The sequence below is a fragment of the Hemiscyllium ocellatum genome, chromosome 9 (genome assembly GCF_020745735.1).
Source record: "Hemiscyllium ocellatum isolate sHemOce1 chromosome 9, sHemOce1.pat.X.cur, whole genome shotgun sequence".
Classification (NCBI taxonomy): domain Eukaryota; kingdom Metazoa; phylum Chordata; class Chondrichthyes; order Orectolobiformes; family Hemiscylliidae; genus Hemiscyllium; species Hemiscyllium ocellatum.
In genome coordinates this window covers 90,411,008-90,436,629 of record NC_083409.1, presented here as the reverse complement: position 1 = coordinate 90,436,629, position 25,622 = coordinate 90,411,008, and the positions used below count along the sequence as shown (strand labels likewise).

Sequence of the window (25,622 nt, the reverse complement as noted above, 5' to 3'; positions counted from 1 at the left end):
GCAACAGAGGAGCCGAATATAGTTGCGAAAACAGAGGTGGTCCAGGATAGATCCTTGAGGCACAAGTGAGGCAACTATGCAGAAATGGGAAAAGAACACATTGCAAGGGATATTTTGACTATGCTTTGATAGATGAGAATGGAATCAGCTGAGTAAATTTTATCCACCTAGAGAGATGTTGGTGGGTTGTTGTGATCAACTGTCTCAAAGACTGAAGCCAATTCAATAGGCTGAGGAGGGAATGTTTATCTTTACCATAGTCATACTGCATTTCATTTTTGATTTTAATAAGAGTTGTTTCAGTGATGTGGCAAAGGATTGGAGGGAATCAAACATGGAATTCCAGGAAAGATAACATGAACAAGAAATTTGGAAAGGACAGAGATTTTAGAGATGCAATGCAGTTTGCAAGGATGGTGGGGTCAAGGATTATAATATTCAATTTGCAAAATGCTGCAAATGTTTGATCTATTGTGTTGCAAATAGGTGACATTACAAAATTTATGTAATTAGGGTTTGGTGCGTGTAAGGAGATAAGCAACAGTGCAGTGGCTCAGTGATTAGCACTGCTGCTTCACAACCCCAAGGACCCAGGTTTGATCCTACCCTGAGTGTTCTATGTGGAGTTTGCACACTCTTCCTATAACTGCATAGCTTTCCTCTGGGTGCTCCAGTTTCCTCCCATGGTCAAATGATATGTGGGTTAGATGGATTCACCATGGGAAATGCAGGGTTACAGGGACAGGGACAGGGTGGGGGGGATGCTCTTCAGGATGGCCAGTGTGGACTTGATGGGCTGAACAGCCTGCTTCCACACCATACAGATTCTGTGATTACAAATTTTACATTCATGTTGTTATGAATGTAAATAATGAAAGAACATCACCAGAATGATTCCGGTGCAGCTATTCTCAAATATCTTTCGATTAACAATATTCCATGTAAGACAAGATTATTAACAAACTAAATATGGTCATTTGTTTAAATATTGTCATTCTATCTCTTAACCCAGTTCTCTTAGACCCACCTTCTAACTTGACTGTGTATTTAAATGGAAATCCACACCAGCTCCAGATCAGTTGGATCCCACCAAGAAATCCAGATATAAATGAATTTCTAATATATGAGATTAGCTATTGGAAGGATAAATCTGGCCCTGCCTCAGAAAAGGTGAGTAAATCCAATGAGAGAAGAGTATTGTTTGCTTATATATATATATATATTCTATTTTAAGAGTTTATTTGGTACATTAGCAGTAAGATGAAACCAAAAGCAACACTTTGCTTGTTCCTATTACCCTGATGCACATTGTATGGTATGATGTAGTTATACTGCATGCAAAATGAATCTAGGTACATGTGACCATAATACATCAAATCAAATCAATAATGTTTCCAATCATGTCATGAAACTGACCTGATGTAACCTGGGAAGTTCCAAGATACCGTTACTATATTCACTATCATCCCTACATAAATCTTAGGAACACAGCACATTGCCACAGAAGGAGGACATTTAGTCCATTGGTAAAACAATGAAGCATCGCTGAGAAATTGAGACTGTAAAATCTTTAAAAATAGAATTTCAAATGGCTTGTTGTTTCTTGTTCTATATTTAAAAGGTAGTCAGTTCATCAGGTAATATTTAACTCTGGTTTCTTACTTTGCTATTTACTCCACCACTTTCCTACCCACAGAAGTTTCTGTCTGCTTACTGACGTTAATTCACAGTCACTTCTTTGTCATATTGCGTGAGGTGCAAAATCAGTTATTTACATTATTCAGTTGGAGTTCAGTTCCAGTCTCATACTATAAGGATGGTGAAAGTTAGACTGGATACTAAATAAGACGTAATACATACATAATTAGACACATACAAAGGCAGACTTGTTTATGCAGCAGCAAATGTTCAGATCTAATGACTTCAAACATGAGACAGAGGGTGGTGGTGAAGGATTGCCTTTCAGACTGGAGGCCTGTGACCAGTAGTGTGCCACAAGGATTAGTGTTAGGTCCATTGCTTTTCATCATTTAAATAAATGATTTGGATGTGACATAGGAGGTATAGTTAGTAAGTTTACAAATGACACCAAAATTGGAGGTGTAGTGGACAGCGAAGGAGGTTACCTCAGATTGCAACTGGATCTTGATCAGATGGGCCAATGGGCTAAGGATTGGCAGATGGAGTTTAATTTAGATAAGTGCAAGGTGCTGCATTTTGGAAAAGCAAATCAGAGCAGGTAAGGTCCGGTGGACTTTTGCTAAACAAAGGGACCTTGGAGTGTAGGTTCATAGTCCCTTCGAAGTGGAGTCACAGGAGAGTGAAGAAGGCATTTGGTATGCTTTCCTTTATTGGTTAGATTATTGAGTATAGGTGTTGGGTGGTCATGTTACAGCTGTACAGGACATGGGTTAGGGATCTTTTGGAATACTGTGTGCAATTCTGTTCTCCCTCCGATCGGAAGGATGTTGAAACTTGAAAGGTTTCAGGAAAGATTTACAAGGATGTTGCCAGGGTTGGAGGGTTTGAGCTATCGGGAGAGGCTGAATAGCTAGGGTTGTTTTGCCTGAAGCATTGAGGCTGAGGGGGGACCTTATAGATGTTTATAAAATCATGAGAGGCATGACTAGGGTAAATAGACACCCCCTTTCCCTGGGGTGGTGAAATCCAAAACGAGAAAGCATATGTTTAGGTGAGAGGGGAAAAATTTAAAAGGGTCCTAAGGGGCAACTTTTTCACGCAAAAGGTGGTGCGTGTATGGAATGAGCTGCCAGAGGAAGTGGTGGAGTCTGATCCAATTACAACATCTAAAGTTATATCTGGATGTGTATATGAGTAGAAAGGGTTTAGCGGGATATAGGCCAAGCGGGGCAAATGGGACTAGATTAGGTTATGATATCTGCTCAGAAAGACAACTTGGATTGAAGGGTCTATTTCAGTGCTATACATCTCTATGATTTTGTGACTCTATGACTGTCCTGAAGTCCACTGCAACAAATCACACAATCTTGGTGCTACAGTCAAACAGAGAGTATTTTCTTCTTTGATGCCAGTAGGAGGATCAAGACCTAATCCCTTTGATGTGCACTGGATTAAAACCCTTGTTCTACAGGCTATTTTCTCTTTTAAGTGCTAAATTAATAGCTAACCAATCTTTTCTTTCAGAGAGAGACTGTTAATGCCAAACAGCAGCATGATCTTCAAAACTTAAAGGCGGGAATCAGGTATATGGTCCGACTGCGCACCAAACCTGATGGCATTTCGTTTGATGGGTTCTGGAGTGCCTGGTCAGATGCAGTATCAGCTGTAACTCCCTATTCTTCAGGTGACTTTAAAGTAAATTAATGCCAAGTATCAACACTCTTCAATATCAATACGTGCAGTATACTATTAAAAATGTGTTGACTTCCTCAGTCTCTTCAAAAAAGATTCTATAACGTCCCATAAATAATTACAAAATACATGCCTTTCTCACAAATATTTGTTTTCAGTGTAAAATACAATTGGGTTAAACTAACAAATGTATTTCATATTCTTTTTGCTTGCTGTGTTTCACCTGCTCATTGACCTATAATCTACCTTTTGTTTTCAGATGAAATACATTTACGATGTTCAACCTCTGATCTCCAGTACATAACCTGTCAGTGGAAAGTGAATAATACTGAGTCTGTTGCTCTTTATAGTTTGTACTACCAGACAAGGTAATTCTACTGCGCAAACATTGATTTTCCGGAAACCTTAAAGGGGACAGACACTTGCAAAGTTTTTGCAGTGGGTACAGGTTATGTGGGCTAGGGGTGCAATTGGGAGACTGACTGTAAAAGGGAAGGCAGGACATATGGAGACTTCTCTACTAAAATCCATCAGCAATTTTTAGGGCAATCTAAAAAAAAATTGAATTGAAAAGTAAACAGAACAGATTTACAAAGATGTTGGCAGGGCTGAAGGGTTTGAGTTAGAAGGAGAGATTGGACAGGCTTGGACTCTTTTCACCCTCTGTAAGGGTGATCTTACAGAGGTTTATAAAACCATGTGAGGCATAGGTAACGTAAATACTGAAGGTCTTTTTCCCTTGGGTCAGGGAGTTCAAAACCAGAGGGCATAATTTTAAAGTGAGTGGAGAAAGATTTAAAAAGGACTGAGGGACAAGTTTTTCACACAGAGGGTGGTTCGTATGTGAAATGTACTGCTAGAGGAACTGATTGATACAAGTACAGTTAAAACATTTCAAAGACATTTAGTTCAGGACATGAAAAGAAAAGGCTTAAAGGGATATGGGCCAAACGCAGGCAAATGGAATTAATTTAAATTGGGAAACCAGGTTGGCATGAATAAGTTAGAGCAAAGGGCCTGTTTTAATGCTGTATGACTCCATTACTCTAGTCCAATTTCCAACAGCCAGCTCTTTAAATCAATTTCTCTTTAATCCCTATGCCATATGCTCCAAAGTGGCTACCATTACTTGTAGTCCAGGTTAAAAATCTGCTTCAACGTAATTAGTTCCTTTACAGAACGTACATCAGTCCTAATAAAGGCAAGAGAAGGCTCCAAATTGTTAAAAATCACACAACACCAGTTCACTACCACCTGATGAAGGAGCGTCGCTCTGAAAGCTAGTGTGCTTCCAATTAAACCTGTTGGACTATAACCTGGTGTTGTGTGATTTTTAACTTTGTATACCCCAGTCCAACACTGGCACCTCCAAATCCAAATGGTTAGGGAGCCTAATTTCTGCAATTAAAGCATCTGGTGGAATATTTTCTATTGGAGCTGCAAGTCAGACTTGTATAGGTATGTGAAGAGGTATTTTGTGGTCAACAATGAAAGTTCATGTGATTGAAAATGACAACAGGTTTTCAGTGTGCCATTGCAGCGTACCAATCATGAATCTAGAGCATCCCCTTGTGGTCAGTGGCAAGTATAACTACAGTCTGAAAACACATACCGGTACTTGAAACTCAGATGTCAAACTCACAATTGTTTTCAATCTGGAGAGGATTATGGAGGCCATTACAATGGTTTACAACATGTTTTGAAATGCTATGAACAGAGTTAAGAGATATAAAGATGTGTACTATAGAAATGGGCAAATGCTCTTGCTGTGGTTTTTGTCCCAGTTGATCACACAGTTTTGCTGAACTTGACAACATTTGCTGTTTGCACCATCTCCTATTACTGTGCATAGGCAGCTTGCACCAAGATATAATAAATGAAGAAGGTAGAGCAGGATAAGTGGTCACTCATGTCATCAAAATTTTGAAAGTTCAAAACATTTTCTGGTTTGCATTTTGCTGCCATTTATTGAACAAGTTCTTAATCTTTCTGTCAGGAAGGTGGAATGGAAAAAATGCAGCAATCAAAGAAATGCTACCACAAGTGATGCCATCACATACCGCTGCACAATTGCAACATCAGAAGTCAATAAGACTGTTATTATCATTAATGCATCCTACCCAGATCACACACAGACGTTTTATAAAAAGCCTTTCAGGACTGAAAATGTTGGTAAGTGAGACAGAATTAGTTACCTTGGATACTATCATAACATTTTCCATAACCACACCTGTCTACAGTACATCTAATTACTGTAATCTCGTGGTCTTTGTTATGTAACCATCTCTCCTCCTTTCTCGCACACATAAACACCAACTAAAGGAAGTAGACTTGTACCTAGATCGTGCTTCTCAAATTGTAAAATGGAGAAGAACTTCATTTATGCCACATTCAAAAGCTTAGCACATTCCAAGCCAATTTACACCAAAGTGATACTTCTGAAGTTTAGCAATTTTGTAGTTAGAAAGCAAAGATGTCAATTCACATGCAACGAGTTCCCACAAACAGTAATGAAATAAACTGACATTTATTTCGGGTAAAGCTTGGCCAGAGTACCAGAGAGGTTTCAGCTACTCTTCATCAAATAGCACTGAAGGATATTTTACATTAACTTGAGAGTGTAGGATGGGGCTTTTGTTACATACCTCATTTGAAAGATGGCACCTTAACGATCTTGTTTGTCAATCTATTGTGTGTGTGTGTGTGTGTGTGTGTGTACGTGCGTGCACACGCTTAAACCCACAACCTTCCTGATTCAGATTCTGGACTGCTGCCAATTAAAGCAAATTGGATCCCACAGAATTAAAGAGCCACCAAGATTTCCTGAGTTAAACTTAGTGATTAATATTGGTGAAAAAAACATGCAAAAGTGGTACCTTTCTTGAAAGCTGGATGTTATCTTTAACCACAGATAGCAACTAATATTCATTATAATGGGTCTTTTTTTTTATTCATTCATGGGATGAGGGCTTTGTGGGCAAGCCAATGTAAGGATGGCAGTTTCCTTCCCTAAATTACATTAGTGAATCAGATGGGTTTTAAACGAAAACTTCCAGAAACAGTTTCCTTCATTGATAGTATAATTATACTAATATGTATTTGTTACCTTTTATCTAAACCTCACAGTTCGTCCCAATCCCCCAAGAATTATAACGATTGATATCAACACAACTGGTGGGAAGTTACGTCTCTTTTGGGAGCCACCAATCAGGAAACTCCTGGGACAAATGATTTATCAGGTCAGATACTCTGAGGAAAATGGCACAGACTGGAAGGTGAGTGGGTGAATGTGGTGAATTGATAGACAATCAAAGAGCTAAGATTGTTGTCAGACAGGTCCACAGTCTTTCCACCATGGGCTAACAAGCCAAAATCTTCAGCAAGTAACCAATCAGGGCCATTAAAAGAACCAGTTAAGGCGAATCTCCAAATGCCAACATCCTAGTCAGTATGTGAGCCCCCACTGAGGTCAAAATATAGACAAGGGATGGAGATGGACACCCAACAGCTTAGCAGAATAGAAGGTGCTGGTAGAGAGCCAGTGCTCCATCCACCAACATAGAACATAGAAAGGTACAGCACAGAACAGGCCTTTTAGCCCACAATGCAGTTCCGAGGATTATTCCTAGTCTAAAATAAAACAACCCAACCTACGCAGCCTCAATTCACTGCTGTTCATGTCCATGTCCAGCAGTCGCTTAAATGTCCCTAATGGCACTGCTTCCACCACTACCGCTGGCAATATATTCCATGCATTCACAACTCTCTGTGTAAAGAAAATACCTCTGAAGTTTCCTCTATACCTTCCTCCTAATACCTTAAAACGATGACCCCTCATGCCAGTCAATTCTGCCCTGGGGAAGAGTCTCTGGCTATTGACTCTATCCAAATCTCTCATTACCCTGTATACCTCGGTCAGATCACCTCTCTTCCTCCTTCTCTCCAGAGAGAAAGGTCTGAGCTTAGTCAACCACTCTTCATACGGCAAGCCCTCCAGTCCAGACAGCATCCTGGTAAACCTTCTTTGCACCCTCTCCAAAGCCTCTGTATCTTTCCTATAGTAGGGCGACCAGAACTGGACACAATATTCCAAGTGTGGTCTCACCAGAGACTTCTAGAGCTGCAGCAAAACCTCGCGGCTCTTAAACACGATCCCCCTGTTAATGAAGGCCAAAACACCATATGCTTTCTTAACAACCCTATCCACTTGGGTGGCACCTTTGAGGGATCTATGTACTTGCATACCCAGATCGCTCTGTTCCTCCACACTGCCAAGAATTCTGCCTTTAATCCTATATTCAGCATTCAAGTTCAACCTCCCAAAATGCACCACTTCGCATTTATCCAGGTTGAACTCCATCTGCCATTTCTCAGCCCAGCTCTGTATCCTGTTCTATGTCGTGCTGCAGCCTGCAATAGCCCTTGATACTATCAACGGCACCTCCAACCTTTGTGTCATCTGCAAATTTACTAACCCACCCCTCAACCTCCTCATCCAAGTCATTTGTAAACACTACAAAGAGCAGCGGCCCAAGATTAGAGCCCTGCAGGACACTCAACACTGACCTCCAGGCAGAATACTTTCCAGCTACAACCACTCTCTGCCTTCTGTCAGCCAGCCAATTCTGAATCCAGATAGCCAAATATCCCTTATCCCATACCTCCTGACATTATGAATGAGCCTGCCATGGGGAACCTTATTAAATGCCTTGCTGAAATCCATATACACCACATCCACTGCTCAACCTTCGTTGACCTCTCTCATTATCTCCTCAAAGAACTCAATAAGATTTGTGAGGCATGACCGGCCCCTCACAAAGCCATACTGACTGCCTTAAATCACTCTATGTTTTTCCAAATAATCATAAATCCTATCCCTCAGAATTCTTTCCAAAACTTTTTTAACCACAGATATAAGACTGACTGGTCTGTAAGTGCCAGAGATTTCCCTATACCGCTTCTTGAAAAGAGGAACAACATTCGCTTCCTCCAATCCTCCAGTACGAGTCCCGTGGAGAGTGAGGAAACAATGATCTTTGCCAGTGGCTTAGCAACCCTCTTTCTCGTGTGCCGGAACAACCTAGGATACATCTAATCTGGCCCTGGGGACTTATCAATCTTAATGTTTACCAAAATTTCCAGCACATCAATCTTGATCTGTTCAAGCTTCTTTCTCAGCTCCTCGAAGTTCTCATTCACAACAAAGTCCCTTTCCTTGGTGAAAACCAAAGCAAAAAACTCATTTAGGGCTTCCCCTATCTGCTCAGACTCCACGCACAAGTTCCCTACACTATCACTGACCAGCCCTACCTTCTCCCTGATCATGCTGTTATTCCTCATGTATGAGTAAAATGCCTTTGGGCTCTCCCTAATCCTTCCTGCCAAGCCTTCTTCGTGCCTCCCTCCTGTCTCTCCCCAATCCATTTCTGAGCTCCTTTCTCGGAGGCCTGTAATCCTCTAAAGCTGTGCTAGATCCTTGCTTCCTCCACCTTACATATGCTGCCTTCTTCCTTTTGACAAGAATCTCCTCTGTTCTTCTCATCCAAGGCTCCTTAATCTTACCTCTTCTTGCCTGTCTCAGAGGAACAAATTTGTGCATCACTTGCAACAATTATTCCTTAAATAGTCACATGTCTGTTGTTCCCTTTCTGTGGAACAATTGCTCCCAATCTGTACTTCACAACTCCTGTCTGACAGTGTCATAATTTCCTTTCCCGTAGTTAAATACCTTATCTTGGTAACTGCTCCTTTTTCTCTCCAAGGGTATGGTAAATATGAGGCAGTTATGGTCACTGTCACCAAAGTGGTCTCCCACAGCAAGAATTGACACCTGTCCTGGCTCATTGCCGAGCACTAAATCCAAAATGACCTCTCCCCTCGTCAGCCCGTCCACATACTGAGTAAGGAAACCCTCCTGAACACACCTGACTAAAATGGCTCCAACCAAACCATCTGCACTAAGGAGATTCCAGTCAATATTGGGAAAGTTGAAGTCACCCATAACAACAACCCTGCTACATCTGCATTTTTCCAAAATCTGCTGGCCTATGAGTTCTTCAATCTCCCTACTGTGATTAGGGTGTGTGTAGAAAACCACCAGTGAGGTGGCTGCTCCCTTGCTGTTCCTAACTTCCACCCATACTGACTCAGTAGACAAACCTTCCTTAACAACCTTCATTTCTGCAGCTGTGATGCACTCTCTGATTAGCAATGCTACACCCCCTCCTCCTTTTCCACCCTCCCTGTTCTTTTTAAACATTCTAAACCCTGGAACATCAAGCAACCATTCCTGCCCCTGTGAAACCCATGTCTCCGTTATGGCATCAACATCGTAAGCCCAAGTATTGATCCATGCTTTAAGTTCAGCATTCTTATTTCTGACACTCCTTGCATTAAAGCACACTTTAACTGATCCCTTTGTTTCACCACATGAAAAGCCTTTCCGATAGATTCACCACATCCTGTCACTGCCCCATCTACAACTACCCCCTCTCAAATATGTAGCTTTACCCCCTGCCAAACTTGTTTAAGCCCTCCCGAACCACACGAACAAATCTCCCACCCAGGACACCAAGGTTAAAAAAACTCTTGCATTTGCTATTTTCATTGACATTTTTGGGACTGCTGATCATCCAACGATGGGGGGTTTGTCACTCCAACATGGTGGCCTTTTCTTTTACTTGAAATGTATGGCCTTTTATATGTGAAAACTATTTTAAATCACCTCCCTATGATACTTTCATCTTACGGAACCATCTCTTTTGGCCTACTTTAGTGAGGTCCACCTATGACTTGAGGCTGACAATCTACAAGACCTTGAGACTTTTATTAACCTTCCTGACTCAGATACCTGCTCACCATCCTCAAGTTTCTAGAGGTAACAAGCAAACTGACTGCCTCATCAAAAATGGTCCTCATGTTTCCTACATTTCCTCCCAATGGCAGATATGGACCACAAACAAAAGATTCAGTGTTGTTGATGGTGTCAATATACAAACATACAAAATAGAAGCAGATGTAGACCATTTAGCCCCTTGAGCCTGCTCCACCATTCGATAAGATTGTGATTGATTCTTTTGTGTTTCCAATTCCACCATTCCCCATAATCTTTCATTTCTGTGCACAACAAGAAACTATCTACATATGCCTTCAAAATGCTCAATGAGCCCGCCTCCAGTTCCTGCTGAGACAGAGTTCCAAAGTTGCGTAACCCTGTGAGGAAAATGTTCTTGTCTCCCTCCTAAAAGGGTATCCCCTAATTTCAAGACCTTGCCTCCCTGTTCTAGACTGACCCACAAGAGGAAATCTCCTATGCACAACCACCTTGCAAAAACCATTCAGGGTCTTACATAATTCATTCACCCTTCACTCTCTTGAACTTCAGCAGAAACAAGTCCACCACATTCATCTTATGGGTGTAGGTTTGACCATAAGACCATAACACATAGGAGTGGAAGTAAGGCCATTCGGCCTATTGAGTCCACTACGCCATTCAATCATGGCTGATGGGCATTTCAACTCCACTTACCCGCATTGTCCCCATAGCCCTTAATTCCTCGTGACATCAAGAATCTGTCAATCTCTGCCTTGAAGACATTTAGCGTCCCGGCCTCCACTGCACTCTGCGGCAATGAATTCCACAGACCCATCACTCTCTGGCTGAAGAAATGTCTCCGCATTTCTGTTCTGAATTTACCCCCTCTAATTCTAAGGCTGTGTCCACAGGTCCTAGTATTCTCGCCTAACGGAAACTGTGTCCTAGCATCCACCCTTTCCAAGCCATGTATTATCTTGTAAGTTTCTATTAAGTTTTCCCTCAATCTTCTAAACTCCAATGAATACAATCCCAGGATCCTCAGCCGTTCCTCGTATGTTAGACCAACCATTCCAGGGATCATCCGTGTGAATCTCCGCAGGACACGTTCCAGTGGCAGTATGTCCTTCCTGAGGTGTGAGGACCAAAACTGGACACAGTACTCCAAATGGGGCTGCTCGCTGAGCTGTAGGTTTGACATCCAGACGTTTCATTACCTGGCTAGGTAACATCATCAGTGGCGACCTCCAAGTGAAACAAAGCTGTTGTCTCCTGCTTTCTATTTATAGCTTTCTCCTGGATGGGGTTCCTGGGGTTTGTGGTGATGTAATTTCCTGTTCGTTTTCTGAGGGGTTGATAGATGGCATCTAGATCTATGTGCTTGTTTATGGCATTGTGGTTGGAGTGCCAGGCCTCTAGGAATTCTCTGGCATGTCTTTGCTTAGCCTGTCCCAGGATAGATGTGTTGTCCCAATCGAAATGGTGGTTTTTCTCATCTGTGCGTAGGGCTATGAGGGAGAGGGGGTCATGTCTTTTTGTGGCTAGCTGGTGTTCATGTATCCTGGTGGCTAACTTTCTTCCTGTTTGTCCTACGTAGTGTTTGTGGCAGTTCTTGCATGGAATTTTTTAGATGACGTTGGTTTTGTCCATGGATTGTACTGGGTCTTTTAAGTTTGTTAGTTTTTGTTTGAGAGTGTTGGTGGATTTGTGTGCTACTAGGATTCCGAGGGGTCATGACAGCCAAACTACTGAGACCCCTCGGAATCCTAGTAGCACACAAATCCACCAACACTCTCAAACAAAAACTAACAAACTTAAAAGACCCAGTACAACCCATGGACAAAACCAACGCCATCTATAAAATTCCATGCAAGGACTGCCACAAACACTATGTAGGACAAACAGGAAGAAAGTTAGCCACCAGGATACACGAACACCAGCTAGCCACAAAAAGACACAACCCCTCTCCCTCATAGCCCTACGCACGGATGAAAAAAACCACCATTTCGATTGGGACAACACTATCCTGAGACAGGCTAAGCAAAGACATGCCAGAGAATTCCTAGAGGCCTGGCACTCCAACCACAACGCCATAAACAAGCACATAGATCTAGATGCCATCTATCAACCCCTCAGAAAATGAACAGGAAATTACATCACCACAAACCCCAGGAACCCCATCCAGGAGAAAGATATAAATAGAAAGCAGGAGACAACAGCTTCGCTTCACTTGGAAATTGCCACTGATGATGTTACCTAGCCATGAAAACGTCTGGATATCAAACCTACAGCTCAGCGAGCAAACCTACATCCCAAACCTCAACCTGAGCTACAAACCTTCACAAACATTCATCTTATCATTATAAAAACAACCCACTCATTCTGGGCATTAATCTAGGAAGCATCCTTTGAATTGCCACCAATGTATAAACATCTATCCTTAAAACAGGAGACCAAAACTCCACAGCATTCAAAAGCTGATCTCATTAATGTCCTGTCCAACTGAAGTGTGCCATTTTTATTTTTACGTTTAATCGTTCTAATAAAAAAGGATCGCAACCTATTAGTCTTCTTAATTACATACTCTACTTGCATACTAATCTTTAGTGATTCTAGCACTAGAACACCTAAGTTTCTCTGCATCTTAGAATCCCTCAGTCATTCTTCATTTAAGTGATACTCTGCCTTTTCAAATATCCTGCCAAAGTGATTCCACCTACCAGATTTTGTCCAGTCAATCATCTGATCTACATATGACTGCAACTTCCTTGATTCATCTTCCAGTGAACATACTCTCCTATCTATCTTGGTATCCATCTGTATACCTGCTACCATGCCTTTGCATCCCTCGTCTAAGTCATTGCTGTAAATTGCAAAAGTTTGAGGCCCCAGCATTGACTCTTGTGGGATTGTTATTGTCATATATCCCCCATCAGACAAAGATCCATTTATGTGAGGCGAAAGTGAGGGCTGCAAATGCTGGAGATCAGAATCTAGATTAGAATGGTGTTGGAAAAGCACAGCAGGTCAGGTCATTCCTGATGACGGGCTCCTGCCTGAAACGTCGATTTTCCTGCTCCTCCGATGTTGCCTGGCTTGTTGTGCTTTGCCAGCACCACTCTAATCTTGACAAAGATCCATTTATGCACACTCTCTGTTTTCTGCCAACCAGCAAGTCTTCTATCCGTGCTAACATGTCACCCTCTACACCATTATCTTATATTCTCCCAAATTCCATTTACTTCCTTTTTTTCCTTATAAAGCAGATTTATAGAAAATAATAAGTCAATAGCTAATCAGAGCAGGACTTATACACTTAATGGTAAGATCCTGGGGAGTGCTGCTGAACAAAGAGACCTTGCGGTACAGGTTCATAGTTCCTTGAAAATGGATTCGCAGGTAGATAGGATAGTGAAGAAGGCGTTTGGTAAGCTTTCCTTTATCGGTCAGAACTTTGAATATCGGAGTTGGGAGGTCATGTTGTTGGTGTACAAGACATTGGTTAGGCCATTTTTAGAATATTGCATGCAATTCTGGCCTCCTTCCTATCAGAAGGATGTTGTGAAACTTGAAAGGTTTCAGAAAAGATTTACAAGGATGTTGCCAGGGTTGGAGGATTTGAGCTACAGGGAGAGGTTGAATAGGTTGAGGCTGTTTTCCCTGGAGCTTCGGAGGCTGAGGTGACCTTATAGAGGTTTATAAAATCATGAGAGGCATGGATAGGATAAATAAACAAGATCTTTTTCCTGACATGGGTGAGTCAAGAACAAGAGGGCATAGGTTCAGGATGAGAGGAGAAAGATATAAAAGAACCTATAGGGTAACTCTTTCATGCAGAGAGTGATGCGTGTATAGAATGAACTGCCAGAGGAGGTGGTACAATTTAAGCACTTAAAAGGGATCTGGGTGGGTATGTGAATAAGAAAAGTTTAGAGGGATATGGGCCAAATGCTGACAATTGGGACTAGACTAGGTTAGGATATCTGGTCGGTGTGGACGAGATGGACCAAAGGGTTTGTTTCCGTGCTGTATATCTCTATGACTATGACTAGTTATTTCCACCTGTTTAATACTCAGCATCTTGCTAATCCAGTGTTAAAAGTAACAAATGACTCAAAATCACATGCACCTCTTCACCAAGGCCAGAACAGTTGGTTAGCAAGATTTGCAGATTGGTCTCCCAAAATCCATCCTGGTTAAGGGGTCCTGGTTGGCCTGTATACCAAGGAAGAGAGTGAGTGAGATACAGGGGAAATGGTCAAAGGGCTAATTGAACAAGTAACGGACAACCTGTCATAGTAATGTGAGATAGGAAATGGAAAAATTACATTTTCATCAGTGAAGGAGGAAGAGGAAATTATCAATGACACATTCTTTTCTGTAAATCTGCCTTTTCAAGGCAGAGAACTGGAAATTGGAAACCAATCATCCAGAAATTTCTGTGATTGACAATACTGTTGCTGTTCCAGATCAAAATGCATCCTGCTTGTTGATTTTAAACATTAATTATCATTAGATTAGATTACTGCAGAAACAGGCCCTTCGGCCCAACAAGTCCACACCAACATTCCGAAGAGTAACCTACCCAGATCCATTCCCCTACTCATGCACCTATCACTATTGGCATTTTAGTATGGCCCATTCACCTGATCTGCACATCTTTAGAGTGTGGGAGGAAACCGGAGCACCAGGAGGAAACCCACGCAGATATGGGGAGAAAGTGCAAACTCCACGCAGACAGTCGCCCGAGGCTGGAATTGAACCTGGATCCTTGGCGCTGCGAGGCAGCAGTGCTAACCACTGAGCCACCCATTAAAAATGTTGAATTTAGATTCCATCATCTGCTATGGTGGAATTTGAACCCAGAACAGGAGCTGAGTTTCTGGATTAATAGCTTAGCCATGATATCACTAGGCCATTGCCTTCCCTGTCTCTCCTTTAAATCATTTCCCAAAGTTTAAGACAAGCTCATGGAAATGTCTGAGACAGAGACAGACTTGTGTCCGAGTGAATCAATCAGTACGAAAATTAAATATTGATGATGGAATGAGCTGCTGAATTGCTTAATGCATTTAGAGGATTTTAATGAATGGAAATTAGCTGGACTATACTCATGGAACAGAGAATGATAAATAAACAAAGTTAAAAATAAATTGTAGACAACACGTCCAATGAATTGACAACTGACAAGTGAATTGAATTCAATTGAATTTATTGTCACGTGTACCGAGTCACAGTGAAGAGCTTTGTCTTGCAAGCAATACAGGCAGATCACAGAGTTAAGTAACATAGATAGTAAATAATAGGTAAACAGCGGCAAAAACAAAAACACAGATACAGACAAATGTTAACAGTTTGTGAGTCCATTCCGTATTCTAACAACAGTAGGGTAGAAACGGTTTTGAAACTGGCTGGTGCATATGTTCAGGCTTCTGTACCTTCTCCCCATTGGTAGAAGTTGTAGAAAAGCATTGCCATGGTAGGATGGATCTTTGAGAATGCTGGCAGCCTTTCCTTGACAGCGGGCCTGGTAGATAGATTCTATACATGGGAGGTTGGCCTTTGTGATTGTCCGGGCTGAGTTCACCACTCTCTGTAACTGTCTCCGATCTTGAATGGTACAGTTGCTGGACCAGGTAGTGATACATCCAGGCAGAATGCTCTCAGACAGATTGAGGACAAAGTGGGAAATCATTGAGACCAGTACACAATTTACTTTGACTCTGTGAATAGGTAACTAACTTGATTTCCAAGAATCATGAGGTATTTAATAAAGGCTGACAGAGTAGTTCAACAATCCCACATTGAAATGACAGGATCCACTCAAAAAGAAACACAGATCATAGTTAGGACAAAAATGCTATTGTACCGATTCAGTCACCTACAACTCTGTAAATATATATTTCTCTTTACTGGGAGCATAGTTCCTCAAATGACACATCCAATTGTAAACCTTCCCTTACCTCTAAGATTTCCAATAAAAATAAAGCATATAATTATAGCACAATTGATGGCATGATTCAGAATTAGCTACACAGAAAAATCCAAAAATGATGGTAATTGAACAAGCTGTCACTGAGATGCAGTGACAAGTATTGTTCCACAACACAATGTTATAGGTCTGAGCCTACTTACTCTTCTCATAAACGATACCAGGGGTCATTCTGAGCAAGTGTTCTATTTTGTGCAGGTTCGTTGTATTCAAATTTAACTCACCGAATAAAAATGCTGCACCGTGCACTCACTCCCTGAGACAGATGATAGTGACCAATACAGTAATACTATCATGTGAAGATGATATGTGAACTTGTAATGCTTAATTACTTTGGCTTTCAGCATGCTTGGCACCAAAACAGATTTGCCTTGTACTCCAGTAAATAGTCACACTTGTCTAACTGGGAAAAAGTCTAAGTCTGTTGCTAACTGCTAAGTAAAAATTGAGGAATAGATGCTCTTGTTAAGCATACCACCTCATAACTTATATTTTACAATGTGTGCATGTGAACCTTAATCTTTTTGTGCATTTGTTGGTAAAGGGAGAGAATGAAAAGCAGATTATGCAAATTGTTTTGCTCTTTGTGAATGTCATTCTGTTTGGTTATTGAGGAGAAAGTGAGGACTGCAGATGCTGGAGATCAGAGCTGAAAATGTGTTGCTGGAAAAGCGCAGCAGGTCAGGCAGCATCCAAGGAACAGGAGATTCGACGTTTCAGTCTGTTTGGTTATTGAGTTGTGACAGATGTTTGATAAATAAATTCATTTATGTGAAGTACCTTATCTGGATTACATGAGATCATGAAAATGGTTTTCCAGTAAATCAGGGTGGCACGGTGACTCAGTGGTTAGCACTGCTGCCTCACAGCACCAAGGACCCAGGTTTGATTCGGTGACTGTCTATGTGGAGTTTGCACATTCTCCCTGTGTCTGTGTGGGGTTTCCCCAGGTGCTCTGGCTTCCTCCCACTGTCCAAAGATATGCAGCTAGGTGGATTGGCCATGCTAAATTGCCCATTGTGTCTAGGGATGTGCAGGCTAGATGGATTAGCCATGGGAAATGCAGGTTACATGGATAGGGTAGGGGAGTGGTGGTGGGTCTGGGTAAGATACTCTTCAGGAGGGTCAGTGTGGACTCAATGGGCCAATCTGCCTGCTTCCCACTGTAGGGATTCTAAGATTGCGTAATAAAATTAATTCTTGTAGCTAAAGTTATGGTTATACCAGCAAATACTCAGCAATTTTTATGAAATAACACCAGGGCAAAACAAGAATAACTTAAGTTGGCAGTTCTTCCATTAAGCCTGAAAAAGAGAACCGATTGATAGTAGCACTGAGCTTATCTGAATTTACAGCACAATAGTGTGTGAGTTTGCACATATAGCCACGATACCAATAAGACAAATATTTTGAAGTAGAAAGCAACAATCTTGAAAATATAAATGTTTTGTGCTATTTCAATTGCTCGCTGGTATCTGATAGTGAAAATAAAGGCTGCTTTAGACCATTCCTTGAATTTCTTGCTATTTCTTTCTAGACACTACTTATCCAGAAGCCATTACACAGTGAGCTCTTGGATCTTCCGCACAGTAAAACATATTACATGCAACTTAGAGCTAAACCCAATGGAGTCAAATACAGAGGTTACTGGAGCAGCTGGTCAGACACCTTCACTGCTACAATCCCAGGTTCTATGAGTAAGTGGAATATATTCTCAATTTATCAAGACATATATAACTCTGATGCTTATACTTAAGAGGACTCCTTTGCCAGATTGAACATTTTTGTTCGGAAATGCATAAATCAAGTAAGAATTCCTATTAGTTTTGATTTTTGGGCCCTTTATTCCTAGGTTTATGCAGAAGGATCACCAAACTTATAAAGCATGTTTTGTTTTAGCTGTGGAAATACTCAACAGCTTTAAAGAAATAAAGATTAACTGTTTGGATCAAATAGGATTATTTTTCAGAACTCAAACTGAAACTCAAACCAATGCATTGAAGAGTGAGAGCCCAGTTCCAGTTGAAATTCCACTCCTTTTAGACAGAGCTTTTAAATTCTGATAGGAGGAACCAGGGGTGGATTTTCTGTTCATGTCAAAGGATATGTCTCAGAGAGTTTTCAGGTTTTACAAAGACACTTCAATACATATACCCTCCCCGTTGCTTTCAGTTCAAAGAAGCTGAGAATCACAGAATTGTTAAGGCACCAAAACAGGCCATTCAGCTTATCTTGTGTCAGTTCTCCAAATGAGCAATCTACTTAGTACAATTCCTCTGCTCTCTTCCCATAACTGTTTGATTTATGAATGTCTTGATGGAACCTGTCTACTCCATACTGTCAAATAGTGCATTCCAGATCCTAACTATTCATATGAAAAGATTTTCCTCAAATCGTAAGAGTGAATTCTCAATTACTACGCAATTAGCCATCAACTAAATTAAGTTGACACTTGCATAGCTACAGAGTTGGTGATGTTAAAGATCCCACAACAGTATTCAAAGTTAAACACAGAATTTTCTGTATTATGCCCAACATTCTTCCCTCAGCTCAATGTAAGAACAGATTAAGTCGTCAATCATTCTCCAGCTTGTGATCTTTTGATATATGATAGCTGCTGCACTTTCTACATAACAATATGTATTACACAGTATTTTATATATTTGTCATACGCAGTTCTCTGTGATATTAAAGGTATTGTTTGAGCAGAAAACCTTTTACCGTCTAACTCAACTCACTTTTCCTGACAGATCCGACAGCAGTGTCCCTTGTTGTTGGTGTCACATTACTTTTGGTGATAGCACTTTTTGTGTCCCATCTCATCTTTCCAAATGTCTACAGGTAATGTAATAATTTTTGCAGGTAAGCATCATTCAGAGCACCATAACATGAAGTCACTGGTATCAGTTGGATCGATTAGTAGAATGTTAGAAAACTTTGGATAGTAAATAACACTGCTTCTAAGTACATGCAGTTCAATAAACTGCATTGCTTAATCTTTCTTCAAAGCAACAAGGGACAGTGTACATACAAAATAATTTCACACACTTTTGGTTCTGCACATCACATCATATGATTAAGTATAGTATTTTGTATTTTAACGAGATTACAAAAGATAGGATTAAAAATTGAAATTAGAAATTACATTGGAACATTGAATGAATAGTGTGCCTGAGGATTTCATCAATCAAGTGATTTTCAATATTCTGGCAAATGGTGATACGCCCACAAAGGAGAATGTAATTTCTAATGGCTTTGGCTTCACATTACATTGAGTATAGTGTTAGCAAAAAGCAATCAGACTCATGAGCTTCTCTCCAAAATTAAATGTCACACCAATGCTACTAACATCAGCAGGGAAGTAAAGTGTGGGGTTGCATGCCGAATAGTATTTGTTAAAGCTGGTGCAGTCAGTAGTTGAACAGATGACAATAGGGCCATATTGCACCCCATTCACCAAGCAACCAACTTGAAACCTGGAGCTGGCATAATCCAGCCAAAAGTTTTGCCATCTTAGCAGCTAAGAATCGGATTTTTTCAAAATCAAGTTCCCCACTGTTGAATGGTGTAAATATTTTGCCCTTAACCCCATTCTTTTCATTCACTCTGTTTGCATTGGGAGGCAATTGTAAATTGAAACTGACACCAAGATGGCCAGATCACATGTTTAACCAAATCTACTACAGGAAGTGGCCCTGGAAATATTGCAAGCATTGGTAGTCACCTTCCAAAATCCTTTAGACTCTGATGCCATTCCTATATATTGGAGGGTAGCTAATGTAACTCCACTACTTAAAAGGAAGGAAGGTATAAAGAAACACAGAGAATTGCAGGCCCGGTTAGCCTACATTAGTAGTGAGGAAAATGCTAGAGTCAATTATAAAGGATATGATAAGAGAACATTTGGAAAACATTAACAAGACTGGACAATGCCAGCATGGGTTTATCAACAGTAAACCCATCAAATGTTTATCAAAGCTAAACTTTCTCCTAGTAACTTATCATTAACAAATCAATTGGAAATTTTGAGGATGTAGGGATTTGAGGATAAAGTAGAATGAGTGGATGTGGTTTATAGTATTTGGATTTTCAAGCAAGGTCTCTTGTGTGGGCTAGTGGGTAAATTTAAAGCACATGGTATAGGAGATAATATATTGGCATGGACTGAGATTTAGTTGACAGACAGGAAACAGAGAGTGGGAATAAATGGGTATATTTCTGAGTGGCAGGCAGTGATAAGGATCATTGTTTGGTCCTAGCTATTCACGAGACATATAAATAACATAGATGAGGTTAAATGCAATATTTTCAAGTTAACTGATGATATAAAACTAGATGGCATTCGGAGTTGTGAGGAGGATGTGAGGAGGCATTAAGATGATTTAGACAAGTTGAGTGAGTGAGCAAACACATGGCAGATGAAGTACAATGTGGCTCAATATGAAGCTATATAGTTTGGTGCGAAAAACAGAAAGGAAGAGTATGATTTAAATGGTGATAATTTGGGAGGTGTGAATGCAGAAAGGGATCTGTGTGCTCTTGTACAACAGCCAATGAAAGCAGATAGGGAGATGCAGCAAACAATTAGAAAGGCAAAAGCCTTCATTGCAAGAGGATTTGAGGTCAGAAGTAGAGATGTGTTATTGGATTTATGCCAGCACTTCTTGAGACAACTTCTCAAGTATTACACACAGTTTTGGACTTCTCATTTAAGAAATGGTATGCTTGCCATTGAGAGACTACAGTATGAATCATCTCAAGATAATGAATGCAGTTCGAGGAGTTGTAATACTCCATGTACATAAAGCACCCAACACTAAACTGCAGTCTGACCATGAGCAGAAATGTTCAATTCTAAAAGACCTTGTAACAATCAAATACATTTTAATAGGTGCAACATTAGGACTGAGTGGAATAGTATGGTGGAGGAAGATCCAGTTAATGAAAGTATTAGCAGTACAAGAGAAATAATCAATGCTCACAGATCCTTTAGTATTATGGGTTATTTGATAAAAATAGAGTTTGCAGTATTTAAACGAGCAATGACTCCAGTCCTCAAATTTAAAAGTCTTAGCCTTGTCTTCCAATCCCTCTGTGGTCCTTCCCTATCCTATCTCTGCGACTTTCTCAAACCCCACAACCCATTGAGAAATCTGTGTTGCATCGCTCCTAATCTGGTTATTTGAGTAATCATTTTTTTTTCATGTGGCTAATGTTGACCGGGGTTTTGTCTGCCTAGGCTTTATGGAATTCTCTCCCTAAGCCTCTCTGTCTCTATCACTCTGCCCTTCTTTGAGAGGTCCTCTAAAATCCACCTTCTCAACAAAATGTTTGTTACTTGTCCCAATATTTCTGTGTAGCTCTGTTTCAAGTCTTGCCTGACAACATTTCTGTGAAGCATCGCAAAATGTCTTACCACATTAAAGGCACTGTATACATATATTATTTTGGGAATATTTAGCAATCAAAAGATATTCAATAATCAGAAGATGATATTACCGGAAGGGTGCAGAGGTGTTAATTTTATCCACAGATGCAAACGCTTCTTAATAATTATGGTTTTTTTTGTAAGTAATGTGAAGAACAAGCTTTGGCCACAGATTCCAAACATGGAACGGCTCCTGGAAGGATATCTCAATGATTTTCAGAAATATTCCCAGGTAAGGTGATAATTCAATGACACAAACAATACTGGTAATAAGAGCACATCTTTGGAGTTGTTGAAAAATAAATCAGAATCTCATTGTCCAAGGTTTCAGGGAAATATTGTGTAACTGGGGTACAGGGGTAGCAAATAATTTTCATTTTATCTTTCTGATGTATGAAAGAAATAGATGACAAAGGGTGATGAGGATGTCAATTAAGAATTTTTCTTCAGTCATGACCAAGGAAGACATGAAACTTGGTACAATAGAAAGAAATGAAGAAATTAGATAGAACCACAATAAGCAAGAAAACATCACTGTTGGCATCCTTCCCTATGCATTATAGACATGCAGCAAATCAAATCCATGATAGGCTTGTTTCATATGGTTCACCATTTTTACTCATGGCTGAGAGAGACTAGTCTTTGAGAAGGAATCTATGAACTGGTTATCAGAAACAAAAATAGAAATTGCTGGAAAAGCTCGGCAGGTCCAGCAGCATCTGTGTAAAGAAATCAAAGTTAATGTTTCAGGTCAATTGACCCTTCCTCAGAACTGTCACTCAATCAAAACCAATTTCGCTCCACAGATGCTGCCAGACCTGTTGAGCTTTTTGAGCAATTTCCTTTATTGCTTCTGAATTGCAGCATCCACAGTTCTTTTGGTTTTTATGAACTGGTTATTAGTGTTTTGAGTGTTGTTCCAAGCTGTTGTAGCCACATGGTGGCACATGCTAACACGCTAATGTTGTCACCATTTTCATCTGTCATCATTTGGTGTCTCTCAAATGCAAATTGAGATGTGCATGTTGGATTTGCAAGCATCCACGGAGCAGAGCTTTGAGCATTCGATCAGTCATCTGGGTCTGGCATTGTGGTCCTACAAAAAATCTCTGGGTTATGTGGCTGCTGTCCATCTTTAAGAAAGAGCATACCCCATTAGGAAATGATTCCAGACAATATTTGCTCAATGATATCTTGAGATGCAAGACTTATCATATGTACAGAAGTTGGACAAGTTGGTCTGTATGCAGGTTGGAGTTTGGAAGAATAAAGTGTAATCTCATTGATGTCTGTAAGATTCTGACGGGTCTTAATACAGTAGATGCTGAGGAGATGTTTTCCTTTGTGAGACTGACAAGAACGAGGAAACATAGTTTAAAAATGCAGAGTAAGACAGAGATGAGGAGACATTCTTTTCTCTCAGAAGGCTATTAATATGTGCAATCTATTTGAGAATAAGCTCAGTGAATGCGTTTAAACATGGATTAGATAGATTCTTGATTGACAAAGGAGTTAAAGGAGGGAGATGTGGGACATAGACAGGAAAGTAGAGATGAGACCACAATTAAATCAGCCATGAAGAGGCTTGGGAAGCCAATTGGCCAATTCCTGCTCCCAATTCATTTGGTTATATGTATGTATCCTGCAAACATGTTAGTTCCAACGAAATCACTTGTATTTGATAGGTAAAGAAATTGGCAGAACTACAAGTGAAAACAGGCACTTAGTCCTCTGACTCATATCCTAGAATAGTGAATAAAATAGCAGATGCTGTGAACACAGTTTATTTTTCTAGCCTCTTTTCATTTGGAAACTGTGCCAGAGGACATAAAAGTTATCAAAGTAGCTCTTCTGACCAAGATAAGAGAAAGGAATGTACCAGGCAATTAAAGATTTGACAGCCTAACTTCAACTGTGGTTAAGCTTCTATAATTGGGCAAAATTTTGATTGACACAAATAAATAAATGCCAGTCAAGAGAAAATTGCAATAAGATTTTTTGGAGTGAATATTGGAGTATATTGATAAAGTGTTAGCATTGACAGAATTTATGTGTTTTTTGGTGACTAAAGTATTTTTACGTGTTAATTAGTATAATGTCATGCCCTCCAAGTGCTTTGTCCAATTGCTTGCTTTTCCCTGTTAAAGTTTTTGTGAATTTATAATAAAAATTATTTAATGTCATACACTTGCCTCAGAGGTTTAAAGTATGACATCTCTCACGCATACAACTACACGCACATAGGTGAAATATAGGTGAAGAGAAAAAAGGTTTACAACCTGGAACTATTTCAGTTTCAGAGAAGGCCTATAGTTACTTAGATGAATTGATGCTTTCGCTGGAGTGCAGGTCTTATAAAAGCCAAGGTGTCTTAGTGAGCTACAAGACTCCTTGTAAATATCTTGTCAGGAGTTTAGCTCTCAGGTGAACTTGCACCTGGACAATGACCACATATGTTAATCCCCCATCAGTCCTTTATCATTTGTTTTAGTCTCTGATGTAAGCAATATAGCTGAAGTGAGTATGAAGAAAATACATTTTGTCTCCAGATTGACCTGTCTAATCTAGCCAACAGAGGTCATAATCCATAAAAATTCCCTCTTCAAATCTAGTCCCTTAATTGATTTCATGATTTACAAATTTGGCCCAATGTTTGTCTATTACTACAATGATCACCAGAGCATGGACTGTTTTCAATTGGCTGCTCAAATCCAGGCTAGTTTGACAACCAGCTTTCCAGCTGGCCTTGGTATCCTTGGGCAAAAGAAAGGAAAGATCAAAAAATGTTACAGCATTCAGGCAGCTCCAAGAGCTTATTAATGCACAAGGGAAAAGGAAAAGCATATTGCTTTCCAATGTCCATTTCTCACCAGTTCTTCTCAAAACGTAAGAGTGAATAACTAGTCTGAATAATTCAAGGATGTTAAAGAGTAACCATCAGCCAAGTCACCAGCTTGAACATTAGTAAACATGAAGAATCGCCCTTAAGTGACCTATTGATGAGCAATCAGCCCATGGGTAGCACAGTACTCAGTGGTTAGCATTGCTGCCTCACAGCGCGGGGACGCAGGTCTGATTCCAACTTCGGGCGACTGTCTTTATGGAGTTTGCACATTTTTCCTGTGTGGATTTCTGCTGAGTCCTCTAGTTTCCTCCCACAATCCAAAGCTCTACAGGGGTTAGGCGGATTGGCCAGGGTCAATTGTCCCTTAGTGTCCAGGGATGTACAGGATAGGTAGGTTAACCATATTAACTATGGGATTACTAATATAGGTTGGGGGTCTGGATTTGGGTGGGATGCTCTTCAGAGGGTCAATGCAGACTCGATGGGTCAAATGCCCTCTTTTCACACTGTAGGGTTTGTTTGATTCTATGATTCCATTGCACGAATGGTTGGGAAAGATAAAATATAGAAAATGTGTCTCATTTGCTGTCCACAGCCTTTGCAGCCTACCTGTGACAAAGGTGTTGATGATGAGATCCTGCCTCCAGTTCTGGAAATCATTTCTGAAGTAAATGAAAGTGAGAACATAAAATGTGTGGAAATGCAAGAGGATGCCTGTCAGAAATACCACTTCAATGAATCCTCCACCATCAAGCAACACAGAGGAATGCCGAACCATGAAACTGAAAATTCCAACACCCCCAGTCAGAATTATGTCATTTTAGATTTGCAAGACTCATCATCTCTTCCTGAGGAAAACAGTAACTGTCACAAGAGAGACGGATCTAGCTCATTGCAGAATTCTCAATTAAGAGTATGTCCACTGATCTCTGACACAAAGAATCATAAAGAACGTTTCGGAAATGACATCAATGGGAATAAACAGTTCTTGTCAGTGCAGTCGGTTAACATCAATAGCATGAAGCAACAACACCCAACATCGTTAGTCAGTTATGATGACATGTTCTATCTCTTTGGTCACTTGAATTTATCAACAACTTTTGATTATCGATCAATGAGTACAACAGACATTTCAAACCATTCATATCTCCTACTTCCTGATTTAGCCCCAGATATTTTCTCACAACAGTTCTCATTGGCCAAAGAATAA

At 40.4% G+C, this 25,622-nt stretch overlaps 1 protein-coding gene across 1 annotated transcript; it reads left to right on the top strand.

Moving 5' to 3' along the window:
* Window positions 1–1,047: 1,047 nt before the first annotated feature.
* LOC132818536 (thrombopoietin receptor-like) lies at window positions 1,048–25,622 on the top strand. Its single transcript, XM_060829596.1, has 9 exons — window positions 1,048–1,170; window positions 3,166–3,325; window positions 3,593–3,701; window positions 5,330–5,505; window positions 6,460–6,608; window positions 17,677–17,836; window positions 18,890–18,980; window positions 21,712–21,799; window positions 25,008–25,622. The coding sequence occupies exons 2-9, from the start codon at window positions 3,229–3,231 to the stop codon at window positions 25,620–25,622; spliced, it is 1,485 nt and encodes a 494-aa protein (XP_060685579.1). The 5' UTR covers window positions 1,048–1,170; window positions 3,166–3,228.

Bases quoted from the DNA above. Each gene is read 5' to 3' on its own strand.
- LOC132818536 (XM_060829596.1), top strand. From the start codon at position 3,229: ATGGTCCGACTGCGCACCAAACCTGATGGCATTTCGTTTGATGGGTTC. The intron at 18,981-21,711 runs GTAATGTAATAA...TTTTTTTGTAAG, and splicing joins ATCTTTCCAAATGTCTACAG to TAATGTGAAGAACAAGCTTT. The intron at 21,800-25,007 runs GTAAGGTGATAA...TGCTGTCCACAG, and splicing joins ATTTTCAGAAATATTCCCAG to CCTTTGCAGCCTACCTGTGA.